The following is an 18,659-nucleotide window of genomic DNA, read 5'->3' as shown; positions in this document are numbered from 1 at the left end:
GACAGAAATCACTTCCTGGAGAAGGTGCCATGTGAAGTGGACCTAAAATATTTTGAATTTGCCAGACAAGACTAGACAAGGAAGGATATTCATTATAATTTACACTCACGGTGCAAAAAAAAAAAAAAAAAGCCAATACATATGAAATAATGACAAATAATACATGGCAAGATATTAGAAAACTCTCCCTACCCTTCAAGCTCTCCGTGCATCCTACTGGACATGTCACACGCTGGACAAGCTTGGTGGGCACTGAACCAAGCAAGACTGGCTTCTCTCCCTCCTCAGGAGTTTACTTTTGAGAGGAGTTTGGATAAAGGAGAAAAAATTTCTGAATTAGGGTATCTAGAAAGGCCACCTGCTCAAATGTCAAAACTAGGATGAGAAAAGGCAATAGGCTCTCTGAGAAAAGGGGAAGGTGGAAGGAAACAAGATAAGTAACATTTTAATTTTCACTTTAAAAAAATGTTTAATGCTTTCCCTGCAGGAGACATGTGCCCTTTGAAATGGCAAAATCTAAGAAGCTCTGGGAAAGCAATTATTAAAAAACCAGCCAAGGAAGGGGCCACCATAGGAAAAGCATAGTGCGATGGGTTCAAGCTCCAGAAAGGAGCCACCCTTTCTGGAAAGCTTGCCACCCAGGCTGCCTTACAGAGGGAAACTGTTTATGTGATAAATTGGACTTTCTCAGAACCACACGCAGCATCAGTTCCTCAATCAGTTCCAAAATTACCTCAAACCTCACCACTCCTCCTTATTCTTGCGGCAAAGCAGAAAGCACTGGCCACAGCATGACTCACTGGATCTCAATGGAAGGTCCACCGTCTATTTCCAACCAGAAAAAGATTCCTGGAGACTCCTCCCCTCCTCCACCCTCCCTGCTTTCCCAGCTTGAATATTCTTTCTGGGCACCCGCAAAAATTACTCTGCATAGAAAACTAGGGTCCTGGAGTAACTAGCCAGTAGGTGTGTGCGTTTGTTTCTTTTTTTTTTTTTTTTTGCGTTACGCGGGCCTCTCACCGCTGTGGCCTCTCCCGTTGTGGAGCACAGGCTCCAGACGCGCAGGCTCAGCGGCCATGGCTCACAGGCCCAGCCGCTCCGTGGCATGTGGGATCTTCCTGGACCGGGGCATAAACTCGTGTCCCCTGCATCGGCAGGCGGACTCTCAACCACTGCGCCACCAGGGAAGCCCCGTTTGTTTCTTTTTAACCCCAATAAATATCTACCTACTTAAAAGAGGGCAAAAATATTATTTTCTCTTTAAAAATGTAAGCAGTTGAACAAAACAGAAGGGCTACTAATAAGCTGTTATTTAACATGTGCAAAGGACAAGAAATGGACGGGCTCTGTGTCATAGTGTATGTGTTTGTACTGATCCACAGAAATGCCTTCTCAAGGTAACCCAAGTCCATCTCGGTGCCCAATCCAACTGTCTTTTCTCTCTCTCTCACTGCAGTGTGATACATTACTGTCTGTCCCATCTCAAAGGTAGTGTCTTCTTCCTAACAGCAGTTACTCCCCAGTGCAACAGGGCTCCTCGTGGAGTTCATTGATTCTCATCGTCTCAAATATCCCTCCACACAAAAAAGTCCCCGGCTGGGTCTCCAAACTTCTACAAGAGGGTAAGGAACCAACAGGATACCTGACAGTTACTATAAGCAAGGCAATGAGTCATTTGATTTGAGGCAATTGCTTTTTTGCTCTTCCAAACAACCCTATGAGAGAGGGGTTAACATTCCCATGCTACATGCAAGGAAACAGACGCCCCAAGCAGTAAGTAGCAAAGGCAAGATGCGAACCAAAGTCTCTATGATTATGAACTCATTCAAACATCACAGGTTCTTCACATTTTCTCCCTAGTGACTTACTGGATATTTCCACATGTGACGTTTAAATGGCAACAGAATGCCATTTAACTGAATTCATCACTAAAAAGACATAACTGAATTCATCACTAAAAAGACAAACAGTTGGAGGATCCTCCGTATCCACGGGTTCTGCATCCGTGGATTCCCAACCGTAGATCGCACATAAGAAGGGCCGACTGTACGATGCCATTTTATATAAGGGACTTGAGCATCCAGGGATTTTGGTATCCACAGCGGTCCTGGAACCAATCCCCTGTGGATACAAAGGGAAGACTATACAATCTTTGTTAATGGCCACCTTCTCTTAGCATCAAAGACTAAAACACTGGAGGTATTTTTCATCTGACATATTTCCTATAACCAATTTGGTCACAAATCTCTCTCTCTCCCCCACTTCCTCCCAGGCTATTATAGTTACATATGTGAACTCATTCAATCTTCACAATCATCTCCCATACTATGTATTATTTCTATGTTGCTGATTAAAAAAAAAAAGAAAAAAAAGTAAATCGCCCAAGGTCTTCTAATTGTAGCTTCTGTCTTTATTGACCCCCACCCTTACTATGCTTTTCTCCTCCCCCTTCTCCAACCCCCCTGCCCCGCCCCCCGAAATTCAGATGCGGTAAAGGGCAGAAGGGAAAATAGTTAGGGATGCTGGGAGCACCTTAGAGCCTTTTGGGGAAGGCTGACCTGTCCTTGGCAATCCATAGAACCCACCCGTAGGTAGATGAAAGCTGGGACAGGGCTGGGCTGGGCAGTTCTAGCGGAGAGTGACAACCGGATCCGGGAAGCTGGAAACGAAACAAGGATGCATAGGCTCTCATCCCAACCCAGGGAAGCTTCAAAGTTCCCCACAGTAAAAAAGAACAACTGTTTTTTGTTTTTCTATAGGGGACCACAGTGTTTGATCATAGTGTGACTTGGAACACAGACACTGATAGAGAGTAAGTGGGAAACACAGCGGGAAACGGTTATCACCTTACAACCCTAGACCAGGGTCCCCAACCCCCGGGGGGCGGCAGACCAGTACGGGGTCGCATAGCAGGAGGCGAGCAGCAGGTGAGCGAGCGAAGCTTCATCTGCTGCTCCCCATGCTTGCATTACCACCTGAACCATCAACCCCTTCCCCACCATCCCCCTCCCTCCCCCATCCCCCCACCCCCCTCTCCCCCTCCCCCACCCCTCCCCACCATACACCTCCCCCCTTGGAAAAATTGTCTTCCATGGAAACCGGTCCCTGGCACCAAAAAGGCTGGGGACCGCTGCCCTAGACAATGTCCTTGGAAGCAGAAGCTGAAAGTTGCCTTCAGACCACAAACTACTGTCCTAGAATTGTGTGGACAAGAATGGTGTTCCTGGGGCAAATAACCTGGACTTCTTTGCTTCTTCCTCCTGCCCCTGTCTGGGAGGGTAGGTGCAGGATGGGCTGCCACGCCTGCTGGGAAGACAACCCGAGGGACGGGGACTTCCCCATCTGTGTGAGGAGGTACATTTTCCTCAGATGACAAAAGTCCAGTTTACCAGGCTAACACCTCAGTGAGACTCCACTTCCTTCTCTTCTGTGGGTTTTTTGGATGGGGTAACTCCTTTTAGTTTCCCCACCAAAAAATGGTAACATTTTAAACAAGTAGGGGCACTCAGCGAGGTATTTCATTTCCCAACAGTTCTTGGTAAGTGAAGTAACGCTGTACAGAGGACGGAAAATGGCTGCTAATGTGCCAGCTAAGAAATGATAATAATATTAATAATAATGATAATGATGATGATGATAAAAAGTTACTCTTAGCCCTGACAATGATTACAAATTATGAAAGAGATACTTCTCACTAGGTAAACATTGAGTGCAGACTTTCTCTGGTCCACAGTTACTTCCTAATGATGAAACAGTTGATTAAAAAGCATGGATTCACATGCAAGTTCTAAAACGTGGGGTATGCCCACACCCACTTAATGGCCCAGTGTACTCCTCACATTTAAGAGGTGGCACCAAGACACAGGAGTAACTCACGTTGGGGAAGAACCCGGTCACTGATTTTATTATTTTTTTAATTTTTTAATTTTTTTTTTTGGCGGTACGCGGGCCTCTCACTGTTGTGGCCTCTCCCATTGTGGAGCACAGGATCCGGACGCGCAGGCTCAACGGCCATGGCTCACAGGCCCAGCCGCTCTGCGGCATGTGGGATCCTCCCGGACCAGGGCACGAACCCATGTCCCCTGCATTGGCAGGCGGACTCTCAACCACTGCGCCACCAGGGAAGCCCCCGGTCACTGATTTTTAAAGGAGAAGTGTCATGAACTGGTGTGTTTAGCAGGGTGGGGACTAGTGTGAGCAAAGGTGAGTCAGCGCAGGCACCGTTGTCTCCTGAAAGCCAAACTCCACTCCCACGGAGAGGGCCCCAGGGCAGTCCCGACCACAGCCAGGGCTCTGCACACACTCTCACTAGTGTCTCTGAGCATTTTCCTTCCTTGGTTCATCCCGGAGAGAGGAGACGACCATATACTGAGTAACTACACTTCCTCATACGCCCTTCAGACGCCCAGGAAAGGGAGGCCATCATATGTGCTGGGTAAATACAACAGGCTCAGTGTTGGGCAGGGCCTGGGGAAGGGGTGGCCATGAACGCCCTTACCCTCTTGTAGAAAGAATACACAGCACGGTATCTTTAGAGAGTCATGTTGAAATAAGGATCAAAACTTCAGTCACCCGGGCTTCCCTGGTGGCGCAGTGGTTGAGAGTCCGCCTGCCGATGCAGGGGACACGGGTTCGTGCCCCGGTCCGGAAAGATCCCACATGCCACAGAGCGGCTGGGCCTGTGAGCCATGGCCGCTGAGCCTGCGCGTCCGGAGCCTGTGCTCCGCAACGGGAGAGGCCACAACAGTGAGAGGCCCGCATATAGAAAAAAAGAAAAAAAACACTTCAGTCATGGGACTTCCCTGGTGGTCCAGTGGTTAAGACTCCAAGCTCCCAAGGCAGGGGACCCAGGTTCGATTCCTGCTCAGGAAACTAGATCCCACATGCCGCAACTAAAGATCCCACAACTAAGACCCTGCACAGCCAAATAAATAAATAAATATTAAAAAAAAAAAAACTTCAGTCACACAGACCAATATATAAACTGTTAACTAAACTAAATAAAAATAAAATGCATACCCTCTTTGATCCAGCCATTTTATAGGAATTTACCTCAAGATCTACCAAGCATGCCAAGATGTATGTAGAAGGTTGCTCACTGTAACAAAGTCTGTAATGAGGAAAACTGGACATATGGATTAGAGACCGATTAGAACATGGCACTCCCTGTAGGTGTTCCACACGGTCATTGAAAGGAATCTGCCTGTGCTGACTTGGAAGATCTTCAAGATCCCCAGTTTCATGAAAATAGCAGTCAATACGTGGATTCAGTATTCAAGGACTGCACTTGCCTAAATTTTTTAAAAGATATGTGTTGGGACGTCCCTGGCGGTCCAGTGGTTAAGACTTCGGCTTCCAATGCAGGGGGTGCGGTTTCAATCCCTGGTCGGGGAGCTAAGATCCCACATGCCTCGCAGCCAAAAAACCAAAACATAAAACAGAAGCAATATTGTAACAAATTCAATAAAAGACTTTTTAAAAAAAATGGACATCGGGCTTCCCTGGTGGCACAGTGTTTGAGAATCTGCCTGCCAATGCAGGGGACACGGGTTCAAGCCTTGGTCTGGGAGGATCCCACATGCCGCGGAGCAACTGGGCCCGTGAGCCACAACTACTGAGCCTGTGCGTCTGGAGCCTGTGCTCCTCAACAAGAGACTCCACGACAGTGAGAGGCCCGCGCACCGCGATGAAGAGTGGCCCCCGCTTGCCACAACTAGAGAAAGCCCTCGCACAGAAACGAAGACCCAACACAGCCAAAAATAAATAAAAAAATAACAATTAAAAAAAGATTAGTTTAAAAAAAAAAATGGACATCAAAAAAAATCTTTAGGGATTCCCTGGTGGCACAGTGGCTGAGAATCCGCCTGCCAAAGACACGGGTTTGAGCCCTGGTCCCGGAAGATCCCACATGCCGCGGAGCAATTAAGCCTGTGCGCCACAACTACTGAGCCTGTGCTCTAGAGCCCACGAGCCACAACTACTGAGCCCACATGCCACAACTACTGAAGCCCGCCCACCTAGAGCCCGTGGTCCACAACAAGAGAAGCCACCGCAGTGAGAAGCCCAAGCACCGCAACAGAGAGTAACCCCCGCTTGCCACAACTAGAGAAAGCCATGTGCAGCAATGAAGACCCAAAGCAGCCAAAAATAAATAAATAAATTTTATTTTTAAAAAAATCTTTAAAAAAATTTAAAAATTAAAAAAATAAAAGACGTGTTATAATTGTTTTCTTGAAAGATACACAAGGTTCCATTGGGGAGAAGGCCTGGGGTTTGGGGAGAAAGGTGACTTTTACTCTCCATTTTACACTTTGCTGCACAGTTTACTTTTTTTTTTTTTTTTTTTTTTCTTTTTGCGGTATGCGGGCCTCTCACTGCTGTGGCCTCTCCCGTTGCAGAGCACAGGCTCCGGACGCGCAGGCCCAGCGGCCATGGCTCACGGGCCCAGCCGCTCCGCGGCATATGGGATCCTCCCAGACCGGGGCACGAACCCGCATCCCCTGCATCGGCAGGCGGACTCTTAACCACTGCGCCACCAGGGAGGCCCACAGTTTACTTTTTTATTGCTGTTTTAAACCATATGAATGTGTTAGTAAAATTTAAAAATAAATAGAAATGTTGAATATGATGCCAATACTATCAAGCATTTTCTGGGGTGACGATTTCCAGAAAACCTGGGACGAAAATGTCCCCAATGTTATAAGCATATCACCACAAAAGGCAGATAAACCATATTCTTATTGTCTACAATGGACAATGGGTAATGCTCTGGCCTGACGAGCTGAGCTTATTTTTTAATGGGATTTTCTGTCGCAGTGAGTCATAACAGGAAAGGCTTGGAACTATCTGTTAGACGTTCATCTTTTAATCGACAGTCTGGGTATTCTACCTTTCACAGTTCTGCTGTTTGACTGGAATGAAACACTTCCATTGCAAACGATGGAAAAAAAATATATTTGTTTGTCTATGTGCCAGGCATAGTAAGCCAGCATTGGGCTTGCAAGGTGTTTCAACTTTATGGAACTTAGATGCCCCCGCTATTTTGGTGGTGTGAAGATGGATGTCTGAAGCAAGCATTTGTGGGTGCTGAACTGCAGTGAACAGAGTGCAAAGAAGGGGTGTTTCTGGAAGAGGGTGGGGGGGGTAGGAGTGGGAGTGGGCAGTCAGGAGCCCACAAACACCCCTATTCCCCTCAACCTTTAAAGTAAATGGAACTGACTTTTACTGAAATCATAATATACACCGAAGCTTTACATCTCATTGAATTCTCACAACACCTGCAAGACATGAATATTACAATCGCACTGTCACTATTTTACAAATGGGTAAAGTGAGGCCTGGGATTATAATGTACCAAGTTGCCTCTACTCGGAGGGGCTGGGGATGAGAAAGTACATGGGGGGCTGGCACACAAAGTAGGAGCACAGGAGGCTCAGTGAATGCAGAGGATGTGTTCATTGGTCTCACTCACGTAGGTACATGTGACCTGATCAAAAGTTGAATATTTGTGTAGCATTTCCATATACATGGATGGCCTCAGTTAATCCCTGTGACAAAGGGCCAGCACTGAGACTTGTCATCAGGACTTCTGACTTCCTTTTCTTTGCTCTTTCTGCTACACCATGGCTCACTTCCGATACCATTATCAAGGCCAAGTGTAGACACTGACTCCAGGATCACTAGATCCAGTGGTTTCTAAGCCAGGGTTGGCTAGAGTCACCCTTCCTGGAAGTGACTAGAGCAAACCTAATTTATCATCCAAACCAAGACACTCTGCGTGCAGAAGGGGATGTTGTTAATAATAAAGCTGGAACAAGAGGCATCAACTGGGACTGTCTCGGGCCGCATGGCTGGATCTGTGACCAGCTTGATCCCAGAAAAGTCATAGGCAGCTCTCAAAGACCAGCCCTCCCAGCAAGATCCTCAGGGTCTCCCACAAATCACTCAGCTTCTCTGAGGCTCTCCGGGCCTCTCAGCGGCCTGCTCAGGAGAAGGAGGTTCTTGATATTACATTGCCCCCAGGGGACAATCATATCAACCCCCAATCCCTCTAGGGGTAGAGTTGGTTTTACATGATGACATGATCTGGGGGCAAAGTGTGGATGATACACACCACCAGGCTGCCAACACTAGCTGGACTAATTGAGTGGGGGAAGGAAAAAAGGTTTGGGGGAAAAAAAACCCAAGAGATGGTAAGGAGCCCAAATTTGGTTTTAATTGCATATGTGATATTACTTATATAAAATGATATCTCTATGTGACAATACAGTTGTTAAAATGACGCAGTTATTTATCTAAGTGTACTTTCTGTATGGTTTTATTTCTCTGCTGAGTAAATATTTATAAAATGTGCACACACATATACAGTTATTTTCAGTGAAAAAGAAATTAGATCAAATACTTTGTACAATGAAATATATGTATAAATGACATTTTCCCCATATTCTCTTGTTATTCCATGTCAGCTTTGTTCACCGCAGCTTGCAGCTATAGTAAACTCTTCTTTAAATAACAATGGGCCCCTAGCAGGAAAAGAAACTCCCTTTCTTTCACTTACTCTGACTGAAATGTGGCTCCCAAAAGGATGGTTTTTTATATCAATCAACAGTTCAAAGCTAAGATGTTATAAATGAACAGTTAACACATTCCATCAATTCTAAGATGCATTTTTTTCATACTTCTAACAATGTGAAACTAGGACATGTCTTATAACCAATGCTGTGTCACAGCTTAACTCATAACCAGTAGCATCTTAGGCTTGATAAATTGTGGCATGAAACACTTCCAAAGAGCCAGGCCCCCCTTCTGTGCACTTTACAAACGTGAAGTCACTGGTTTAATATCAGCAAAGATATTATAAAGCTTTCGGTTATTCTGGAAGCATTGTACCATGTATTAATGTCACTTCAGGAACTGTACAGTGGTTTTACTGGTGAGGTTGATGATCGCCCAGTTCTGGAGGCTTTGCTGTGATAATGTTTGTAGCTGTTGCCTCCACCCGCCACCCCCACACCCTCACCCCCCGTCCCAAACAGGATGAGGGTGAGTGTCCTGGCTGACAAGCAGCTCCCATCAAGCTGCCCACACCAGACCACAAGTTTGCAAAGCAAGGTAATCTCCTCTTCGATTTGTAAAGGCATGTTCCATTTGGACCTCTTTCAATCTAAAAATTCCTTCAGTATTAAGACCATTGAAGCAGGAGACCCCCTTCCCTCACTGCTGCCCCACAGATGATATGTCCTCCCCAGTGGATTACACTGAGCTCTGGCCTTCATGTGCATACACTATACTCCAACATTTCCTAAACCTCATTTTCAACAACTTTTACAACTCTTCTGTATCCAAGTTGCACCAGCCCTATGCGTCACATTTTTATATAAACTGTCCTTTTTAATTTGGCTAAATCCTAAACAACTATCTCCATAAAATCACCAGTTTTATTTCTTCAGTGTGTTAAATAATGAAGATAGGGCTTCCCTGGTGGCGCAGTGGTTAAGAATCTGCCTGCCAATGCAGGAGACATGGGTTTGAGCCCTGTTCCAGGAAGATCCCACATGCCATGGAGCAACTAGGCCCATGCGCCACAACTACTGAGCCTGCGCTCTAGAGCCCGCGAGCCACAACTACTAAGCCCACATGCCACAACTACTGAAGCCCATATGCCTAGAGCCTGTGCTCTGCAACAAGAGAAGCCACCACAGTGAGAGGTCCGCGCACTGCAACGAAGAGTAGCCCCCTGCTCGCTGCAACTAGAGAAAGCCCGAGCGCAGCAACAAAGACCCAAAGCAGCCAAAAATAAAATAAATAAATAAATTTATTTTTAAAAAAATAATAATGAAGATAAACAACTTAAAATACACAACATGGGGTCAGACACACTGACCTTCCCGTGCACCTTGGTGCCATATCCCACACGTGGGGACCTGCTGTCCCTTTCTCCTGGGCCCATTCCCACCAATTTCAAGTCTAGCCATAGAGAATTTAAATGACTTCTATTTCCCAGATGTATTTTTCTCTGCCGTGGAAAAATCTCACCTGGCAAGACTAGATTCCCCTTTCGGTAGCAGATGAGAGGCTAGGTTTCGTTTTCACAAGTAGAAACTGCTCTGAATTCATATCCCAAATCCCTTGCACTTTCTATCAGGGATCCCCAGGGCCCTCCTCTAGTCCCCTCGCCTCAGAAAACAGCCACACATGGGACATTTTATCGGTCCTCTGGGTGAGGGCTTGTCCTGAGGCTGACGAGGAAATTCTCTCTTGGGCACCTGCAATTTATTCTTTCTCTCTAGGGAAGCACTTTCTGCAAGTATTATCAGCCCTGTTCTATCCTTCTTCCTCTCAATCTTTAGGAAATCTAGGGTAGTGGCTCTCTCCCCGGGGGAGAATATTCTTCTTGTACAACAGCTAATTCTCATTACATACCAGCACTGTTCGCAACATTTTATACATGATAATTTATTTAATCCTCACAACCTTACCAGGCAGGAAAAATGAAGCACAGAGAAGTTAACTAACTTGCCCAACCCCAGAAGCTGGGCTTCAAATTGAGGCCAATTGGCTCTCAAATCTTTGCACTTAATCATTATACCTACTGCGTCTTGTAATAAGTAAGTGGATGTGGGAAACAGCAATAATGCTAGAGATAACAGTAATTGCTTTATTGCATGTTTAGTAATTGCCACGTATCAACTTTTTTTTCCCCGCACAACAGCATGAAGCAGATACTTTTATTATTGGTACATAGGGTACCGTGTGCAAAGCCCAGCATCTAGGAGCCCACAGAGCAAGCAGTCTGGCCCTACGTGGCCTTGGGAGTACATCTACTCCCTGCCGAGTCCCCAGCCTGCAGGGCAGTGCCTGGCACACGGTCGTGGCTCAATCAGTACTAGTTGGGCCAATGAATTCCCAGTGGCTTTGGCTCATCTCAGAACCAGGTGTATGTCACTGTGGCAGCTGTCAGTGGGGTAAATGGGGGTCCTGGGTCCAGAGTCTGCCCCAAGGAAGAAAGAAGTTTCTAAAGCTTTCCTAATGCCCCCAGCCCAGAAGATCAAAGGGAAGAGATGTTGCCCTTAAAGACAATTCTCCTTCTCTTAACTGCCACTGTCAGCCAGGTAAGGAAAACACGCTAATTTTGACCACAGGGTGAGGACATTTCAAGCTACAAAATAAAATGAACCAAATGGGTGAAATCCCATTATATGACACATGCTCATTTTACTTCTGCCTCTATTTATATTTTAATCAAACAAATGACGAAGAGTCACACTGATGTCAGTCTCTGTCTTTTCAGCTGCAGCTCTGCTAGTTTGACAACATGTCAAGCATTTATCAGTCCCTTCAGGGACCTCCCTGTCGTCACTCCTGTTTTCAAGTACAAAGGTTGGGGGATACCATTCTTCTTGCTAATCCAGCAGTTTATTACAATCAACAGACTTGGGTTCAAGTATAAGCTCTGTGACCTTGGCAAGGTCAGTTTCATGGAATTTAATTCTTCGCAATTCAGGTAGTCTATTAAATTTACATGTAAATGTGATTTAGTTTTTGCACCTCTACTGACAGGACTTTCGTTAATAGATTCATAAACCAAGAAAACAAAATCCTATCAGACTATGTGTCATAATTTTTGGTTTAAAAATTACAGTCCCTGAAGCAATCAATGGTAGCTCTTCAGTAAATTTCTTTAATTGAATTAAGAAGCCAAAGTAATGATGCAGACCAGCTGGAAGCACCAGCGCTGATGGTTCTTATTCATATTATTAACTGAAATGGAAATAGAAACAGGGAGATAATAGAGCAATTCCTTGTCACTTAAAATGAGCTATTCCTCTGTACTATGGAAGAAATTCTAATTTAAACACTGTTCTGTGGAAAAAGAAAAATATGTAAAGACTTAGCAGACTGCAGCAGAATTGATATCAACCTAATTAAAAACAGTCTTCCAGGACTCACTATCATTCATAGCATCTTTCTGCACTGATTACAAAACATGTATTATTTATATCACTCAAAATATTGGAGGTACGACAACACAAGAGAATCAACTCATTTGATGTTTTTTTTAAGTGTAATTTACTTTTTCTGAAAAATGAACTGTTTGGGCATATCTGAAGGAGAAAACTCAGGATGTGAGCTTCAGAATGTGATAGGTGGGGAGAAGGGAGTGTGATCAGGGGTCTGATCAGGGGTGTCTTGGGGGAACAGGCAGCCTTTGTCGTGGATTAGCCATGGGGGATACTAAGTCCAGGATAGAAGCCGAGCGCAGGGGCAAGGGGGCGTCCCCCAAGCACCACAGTCACTAGCCAACAACGAACAAAGAAATACAGAACTGAGAAATGCCTTCAGCACCTTCTCCTGGTTTTGGCGTGGGCACAGCTAGACCCTTTGCTTGCTTGATCTGGCCTGATCTGCAGCACAGAGATGCCACGTCACTCTAGGGGCAAAATGGAGCCATAAGGCGTTTGTCTAGGAGCTTTTAGGGTACAAACCAGACATGTTCACCAAATCCAGAGAGATCTGGGGCCACAGAGAGGCTGGCTGTCAGGGAGGCAGAGAGGAGGGTTCTGTGTGCACATCTCAGGGGGAGAAGCCACCAGAGCACCCCTAAATGGCACTGCGGGTGGGTGTCCCCAAGAGTCCTGCAGGCTCAGGACAGCTCCACGTGCGAAGATAAACACTGGGTCCAACCTCTCACCCCTTTCATCACCTGGTGGAGGACACAGGACCCACCTAGCCATTTCTTCTCATGACCCAAACCTTCACACTTCAGCAAGTATGTCTCCTGTTATCAGCTTCTCTCTCAGAAACCACAGCTGAACTGCGGAAGGCCAGCACCGGGCCGCAAGGGTGTGAATAGGCATGGGCGCCTGCGCAGCAAGGAGCAGAGACACGAATATCTTGTATTTATGTTTTGGGTGCCTACAGAATTTCCAAGGGGCTCTTACCACGTACCTGCTGTGCACCCACCCTCCTCAGTTCAAAAAGCAAGTTCTGTGGATGAATTTGCAAAAGAACAAAAACAAAAAACAAACAAACAAAACAATTTGGGAGATCAGCACAGCTTCACTGGGAACTTATCCAGGACCCTAGTTATTGTGCTCTTCCTGTTTGTGGGGAGGCCACCAACAGGTAGACTTTGCCTTCCGCTGACCAGCGTGAATCCTTACTAACGTTCAGCTGCAAGCAAATACAGATTTTTTAAAAAACAGAAATTGGAAAGGAAGGTAAAGAGAGGTTAGGCAGAGAGAGAGAAACAGAGTAGTTTCTTCTCTCTGAGGGGAAGGGGTTCTAAATGGATAGAGGTTTTAGTACTCCTACAAGTGGAAAGACTTCTAAGGAAGCTAAATGTTTCAAGGACATTCCATAAAAATGGCATTGCAAGGATTCCAATCTTTAAGCCTCAGTTTCTTTCTCTGTAAAATGGAGATAATAACAGTATCTACCATTCAGGGCTTTTGAGGGCATTCAATAAGATCATGCATGGAGAGGTTTTATTATACTGTCTGGCCTACCCTAAGTGTTAAGTAAAGTTATTAATAATAAAAAGTGACCTGGGAATGCTGGTAGCCAGAACCAGTGCTCTGATTGCATATCTGATGTTTTAAGAAAGAATACTGTCATCTCAAATCTGGCCGATAAGAAGATATTGGCAGAGGCAAGATTCAGTAAAGAAATATGGAACTCTTACAGTTTCACGATGCTCAAGCGATGCATAATTACATAATATGTGAGACATTAGAATCCCAGGAGTCCCTAGGAATAGGGATCTACTATGGCAGAGTAGAAGAAAGACAGTCATTGCCAGAGAAGACACATTGGGAATTTAACCAACTAAAAAGGAAGCCTGTCATGAACTACAGTAAGGACCACTTGAGTCACGGACTGATGCCTTACAGGCAAAAAAAGGGAAAGGGTTGAAACAAACTACAAAGGAAGAGGGGTAAGAAAGGGGCATAATACTTCTACATTTACATTCTGAATCCGAACATGTTACAGCTGGAAGGGGCCTTGCCTATTCATCAACCAGTCCAAAGCTCTTACTGTACAGATGAGGAGTCTGAGGCCCAGAGAAGTTGTACGTGTCCACGGTGCAAGCTACTTGGCAGGAGAACCAGGACTAGAACTCGAGTCTTCCAGCTCCCAGTCCAGCCCTGGGCAGTTCTCTACCACCAGCCCCTCCCCAGCAAGCCTGTATGTAGCAAAGGTTTTGATCACCCACAAAAGTTCTGGGAAAAACAATCAAATGAGTCTAGGCATTTAAATATTTTAAATTACTCAAATAAACATGATCATTTGTGAACCACAACCTTCTGGCAATCAGACTGCATAAGGGCACTGGTGTCCATCCAAAGAGTAAATATTTGAAGAGCTTAATTTCTTCCTAGGTTTTAATATTAAGATAAATGTAAATAGAAGTTTTAATATCTGCTTTCTAGTGGGTTATCTTGTATGCAAAGGTGCACAGACTCGGCACTTAGGGGACCACTTTCCTAATACCCCTTGCCTTCTACCCAAGATACAGGCCTCTGTTTATGGAGGGGAAAAAAAGTCAAAGCATTGGCTTAAAAATCAGAAACAAGTAGGTAAAGGAGAAAGGCAATCTCCAGAAAATGTGGGGAAATGCCCAAAGAAATTGAAAAGCTGTAATCTAACTAGAGATCTCTATAGAATTCCATGTGCTCCTTCCAGTAGTAACTTTCGTCTGCCAGAATCACTAAAATTGAAAACAAAACACAAGTTAACCATATCTGATGTGATTATGAGGCCAGGGTGGGTTACACCAGCTTAAAGTTCACAACTCCATAGAAAATCCAAGAAAGTTTCTGTGATTGTTACCCATTGCTCATTGTATTCTGTGAAATATAGTACAGCATCAAAAAGGCAACCCACGTCATCTAGAGGTGTGGTCCACAGTGGTCGGGGAGCAAGGAATGAGCACTGCTTTTCTTGACACCTACTATGTGCCAAGCACTCTGTTAGGTGCTTTGTTTCATTTGTTTTCAAAGGAATTGTAGAATTGGGGAGGTACCTTGATCCCCGTGTAACAGATGAAAAACTTGGCCAAAGAGAGTCATGGAGTCCAGATCTGTACTGGTGGGTTTGGAAACCCACAGCAGCTTCCGTGGAGGCCATGGAAGACAAACAAAATGGATTCCCCACTCTGTGAAAGTGTGTCAAGGGAGCCGTTCTCTGATAGCAAGGTTTCAAATGCAGTGCCTGGAACTGCCTTTTAGGTTCCACGTGGCAAGATGGATGAAGTATTACCTTGGCTCGGGAACAGAGATTGCTGCTCTCAACAGGGGTGTTTTAGGCACAGGTAGGATTGACTCCTGCAAAGACAATGGGTGTAAGTAAGAGGCCTCAGTGAAGTGGAGAGGCCAAAGGGTTGGAGCCACCCGGCGACACTGGGCCTCTACCTTCAAAGGACTCCTCAACGGCCAATTTCAAGGCCAGAGCCCCACACCCTGGTCTTCAGTAAGGGCAGGCTTCTCATTCAAAATTCTTTTGGGACCAGATAGATGATGGTTTTCCTTTGTGGCAAAGGTGCCTCTCAACACAATAAAGACACTCAGGTTAAAAATAACCTCACAGAAATTCTCGTTCAGCCAAAACAGTCCCAGCTAGGGATCTGCTGGAGGAACCTGTTACAGAGCTTCCAAAGCCAAACCACAGCCGCTCCCAGCCCTGCAAAGAGCGGGTAACAAACTCTGGTCTTCCTTGTACTAGGGACGGGAATGAGAGTCAAGAGGGCTGGAAGTGACACACAAATGATCCCAAAGCAGTAATAACAGAAATCACTTTATGCCAGAACTGAGACACACTGAGGCTGCTCTCAGTGTTAGGTAGAGAAGAGTGTGCCCACCCAGTTATATAGAAAACAGTGTGCTCACTTTGGGGCAGGACAGTGAATAGAAAATCAATGTCAACATCACCGCCTCACAAAGAGGGCTGTTTTCAAAAACTGCCAGCAAGATCACAAGTGGATTTGCAAAAACATTTGCATGGCTTCTGGCTGCAGAAATGCTGAAAGGATTTGTGCTACACTCTGCTCCCAAGTGCACAGAAGTTCCTTTCTACCCGAACCCTGAGACCCAAAATATGAGGAAATGTAGCGCCAGCAGTTCTAATGTTCTCCCTGGCTGTGACCCCTTCTCTTCCTGGGAGTTGGGCCAAAAGCACAGTATTACTTACTGATCAAATAACCAACACCCAAAGATACCTGGGAGTGACCACACGTCAATTAAGGTTCACTGGAATCAAAAGCAAAATGGACTCACCATTTGCTTGATGCAGGTTGGCTGGGTTTAAGATACAGAAGTATCTTAGCTTTGCACTTAGAAGAAAAGCTCATTTCAATTTCTTTTTTTTAAAATTGGGTGCAGCAAGAAGAGTACAAAGGTTAGAAAAGAGACAAAGAGCTTGAGATCCTGAGAAAGATAAAAGGCAAATGATTTAAATTAAACATACGGGAAACATTAAAGAAGGGAAGGGCATGAAACAACCCTAGAGATATAAGCATACAACAAAGAAAAGTTGTTTGATCATGGGGCAAGCCATGTGAATAAATAAAATACCGTAAATGCACTAAAGGAAAAAAAATTAATGAAGAAAAAAGTTTCTTTCCAACTTCCATTCTAAGGAAACCACAGTTCTTTTGCTTGGTACAACTACTGCTCACATGCTTAACAACTAAATTCAGCTTTGAAAAACCTCTGTAACATTCTCTAGTTTTTTTTTAAAAAATGTAAGCGAACCAGTCATTTACTATCAGTGGATAAATTCTGTTTAGTGGGTGGGTTTGTTTTGAGTAGCTGTGAATAAGGGCAAGGGTGATTTTATTTTATTTTTTTGTTCCTGTCATTAAAAATTTTCTCCCTTAAAAAAAAAAAAAATCTGTCTGTGGCTGTTTTACAGGAGTCCAAGGCAATCGATCGAAGAGTGGTTTGAATATTTTTAAACAAACCCAGTTTGTGTTTCCCTTGTCTCTAAATCAAAAGCCTATACCACCTTTTCTCAAAGGTATTTCTGTAGCACTTTCTGGCTGAGTTTGCACACCCCTATAGAATTGTTACTATTATTTAAACTTCCATGAAATGCACTTCAACTGGCAGACATGTGCGTCGTGAAATTAAAAGTGTGTTACGGGAGAAACAAACCTTAAGCTGGGCACAAGGATGGACAACGATGCACAATGCTACAGATGGCAGCGGGAGCCTGAAACAATGTATAGTTCCTTTCTATTCTGTTTTGCCCCATTGTGTTCTGAATAGACCAAATCACTGCCCAGCTTCGGGGCCCCACCGCTGAAAGGCCCCATTGTAAGTGATATGCTTTCCAGAGCAGAGTGAAGGTTGCTGTAGTAACCTTCACCATGAATTTCCTGACCAGGGTGATGAAAATCTCCACTGAATTGTGACAGGACTACAGTTACAAACAAGACGGCACATGAACAGGGGCCTCCCCATTTAGGGGATCTTTTTTTTATCTGAACATAACCCACTACCTGCTGCCTAAATCATCCACATAGCCAAAGAAGGGACTGAATTTCTAGAAGCCAGAGCTTGAAGAGTGAACCTGTACAGTATCTTCCCCTAGACTGGGGGGTGGTGGGAAAATGGGAGTTTGCAGACCAAGGGGAGTTTGGGGTCCCACAGTTCATGACTTGTTTCAGCAGCCACCATGTTTGCTGAGTTGAGAATGCACTTTTCTAGAGCTGAGCAGGGGCTGCACGGGTACCCATGGTCCAAATAGCACAAGCAAAGAATAATCCCGCACTTCGCTGGGAGAAAACAGTTCAGGATTCGGCATATAAAGAGTGCCCCTTTTATATGAAGAAAAGGCAGTCACCCCAATTTCCCAGATGGAACACTAAACCAGTATCAAAATCCCTGTCCAGTGAGTTCTACTGAGGGCTCACTATGTACCAAGCAACATTCTAAGGTCTTTACATGTATTAAATCATTTAATTGTGTCAGCAAACCTATAAGGCCAGCATTATTATTAATCCCCATTTTAAGGACGAGGAAGCCCTGGCAGAAAGAAGTTACATCCTTTACCCCAGATCAACACCAGTGAACAAATATTCTGCTTCCAGAACCTACACTCGTAATCCCTTCTTTCTTGAGCTTTTTCCACATAGGCATTGGGCATTTGGATCTGGAGTTCTGGAGCTTAGGAGTAAGAAATGGGCCCGGAGTCCACCATTGGCTACTACAAGTTCTCATCATGGGCATGAGCAGGAAGCCAACAGGAGGTAAGAAAACTGAGGATGGGAAGCATTTCATCTGTTCGTTCATTCATTCATTCATTCCAATAGTTATGGGCCTACCAGGAGTCAAGCGCTATTCTAAGCACTGGGGTAACACCTGCAGACCATACAGACAAGACTTTGGCTTTCATCAAGCTTACTTTCTCATTAGTGAGGCAGAAAACCAACAGATGGAACAGAGAGAGAGGAAAAAGAGAGGCGGCCGCAGGAAAGCCAGAAGGGCAAGCGGAGGAGCACTTGGGACAAGAAACAGACAGCCAAGATGGACTGCCCATCAGAGGGTGCAGCCCAGGTCACCCAGAAAAACTGTCCTCCTTCCAAAGGGCACGGGCCCAAACTACTTTAGTCAGATCCTCATCCAGTAAGAGAACTAACACCACCTCTTATTTGTATA

The 18,659-nt window shown here is 45.0% G+C and overlaps 1 protein-coding gene across 2 annotated transcripts in view; it reads right to left on the bottom strand.

Annotated features, from left to right (window-relative positions):
• The window catches only part of MYO1E (myosin IE), a 208,231-nt gene that overhangs the window by 119,593 nt on the left and 69,979 nt on the right, over positions 1 to 18,659 (bottom strand). Inside the window, exon 1 of one of the 2 annotated variants that reach the window (XM_060097269.1) lies at positions 1,869 to 1,938. The exons of the other annotated variant lie outside the window; for it this stretch is intronic. Within the exon in view, the coding sequence (XP_059953252.1) occupies positions 1,869 to 1,883 (15 nt within the window). The 5' untranslated portion in view covers positions 1,884 to 1,938. Of the gene's footprint in view, positions 1 to 1,868; positions 1,939 to 18,659 lie in introns of those variants that run through there. 2 annotated transcript variants of the gene reach the window in all.

Source organism: Mesoplodon densirostris, chromosome 4, assembly GCF_025265405.1.
Source record: "Mesoplodon densirostris isolate mMesDen1 chromosome 4, mMesDen1 primary haplotype, whole genome shotgun sequence".
In the NCBI taxonomy this organism is placed as follows: Eukaryota; Metazoa; Chordata; class Mammalia; order Artiodactyla; family Ziphiidae; genus Mesoplodon; species Mesoplodon densirostris.
Note: the sequence above shows the minus strand (reverse complement) of the source record. Positions and strands in the feature narration are given on the sequence as shown.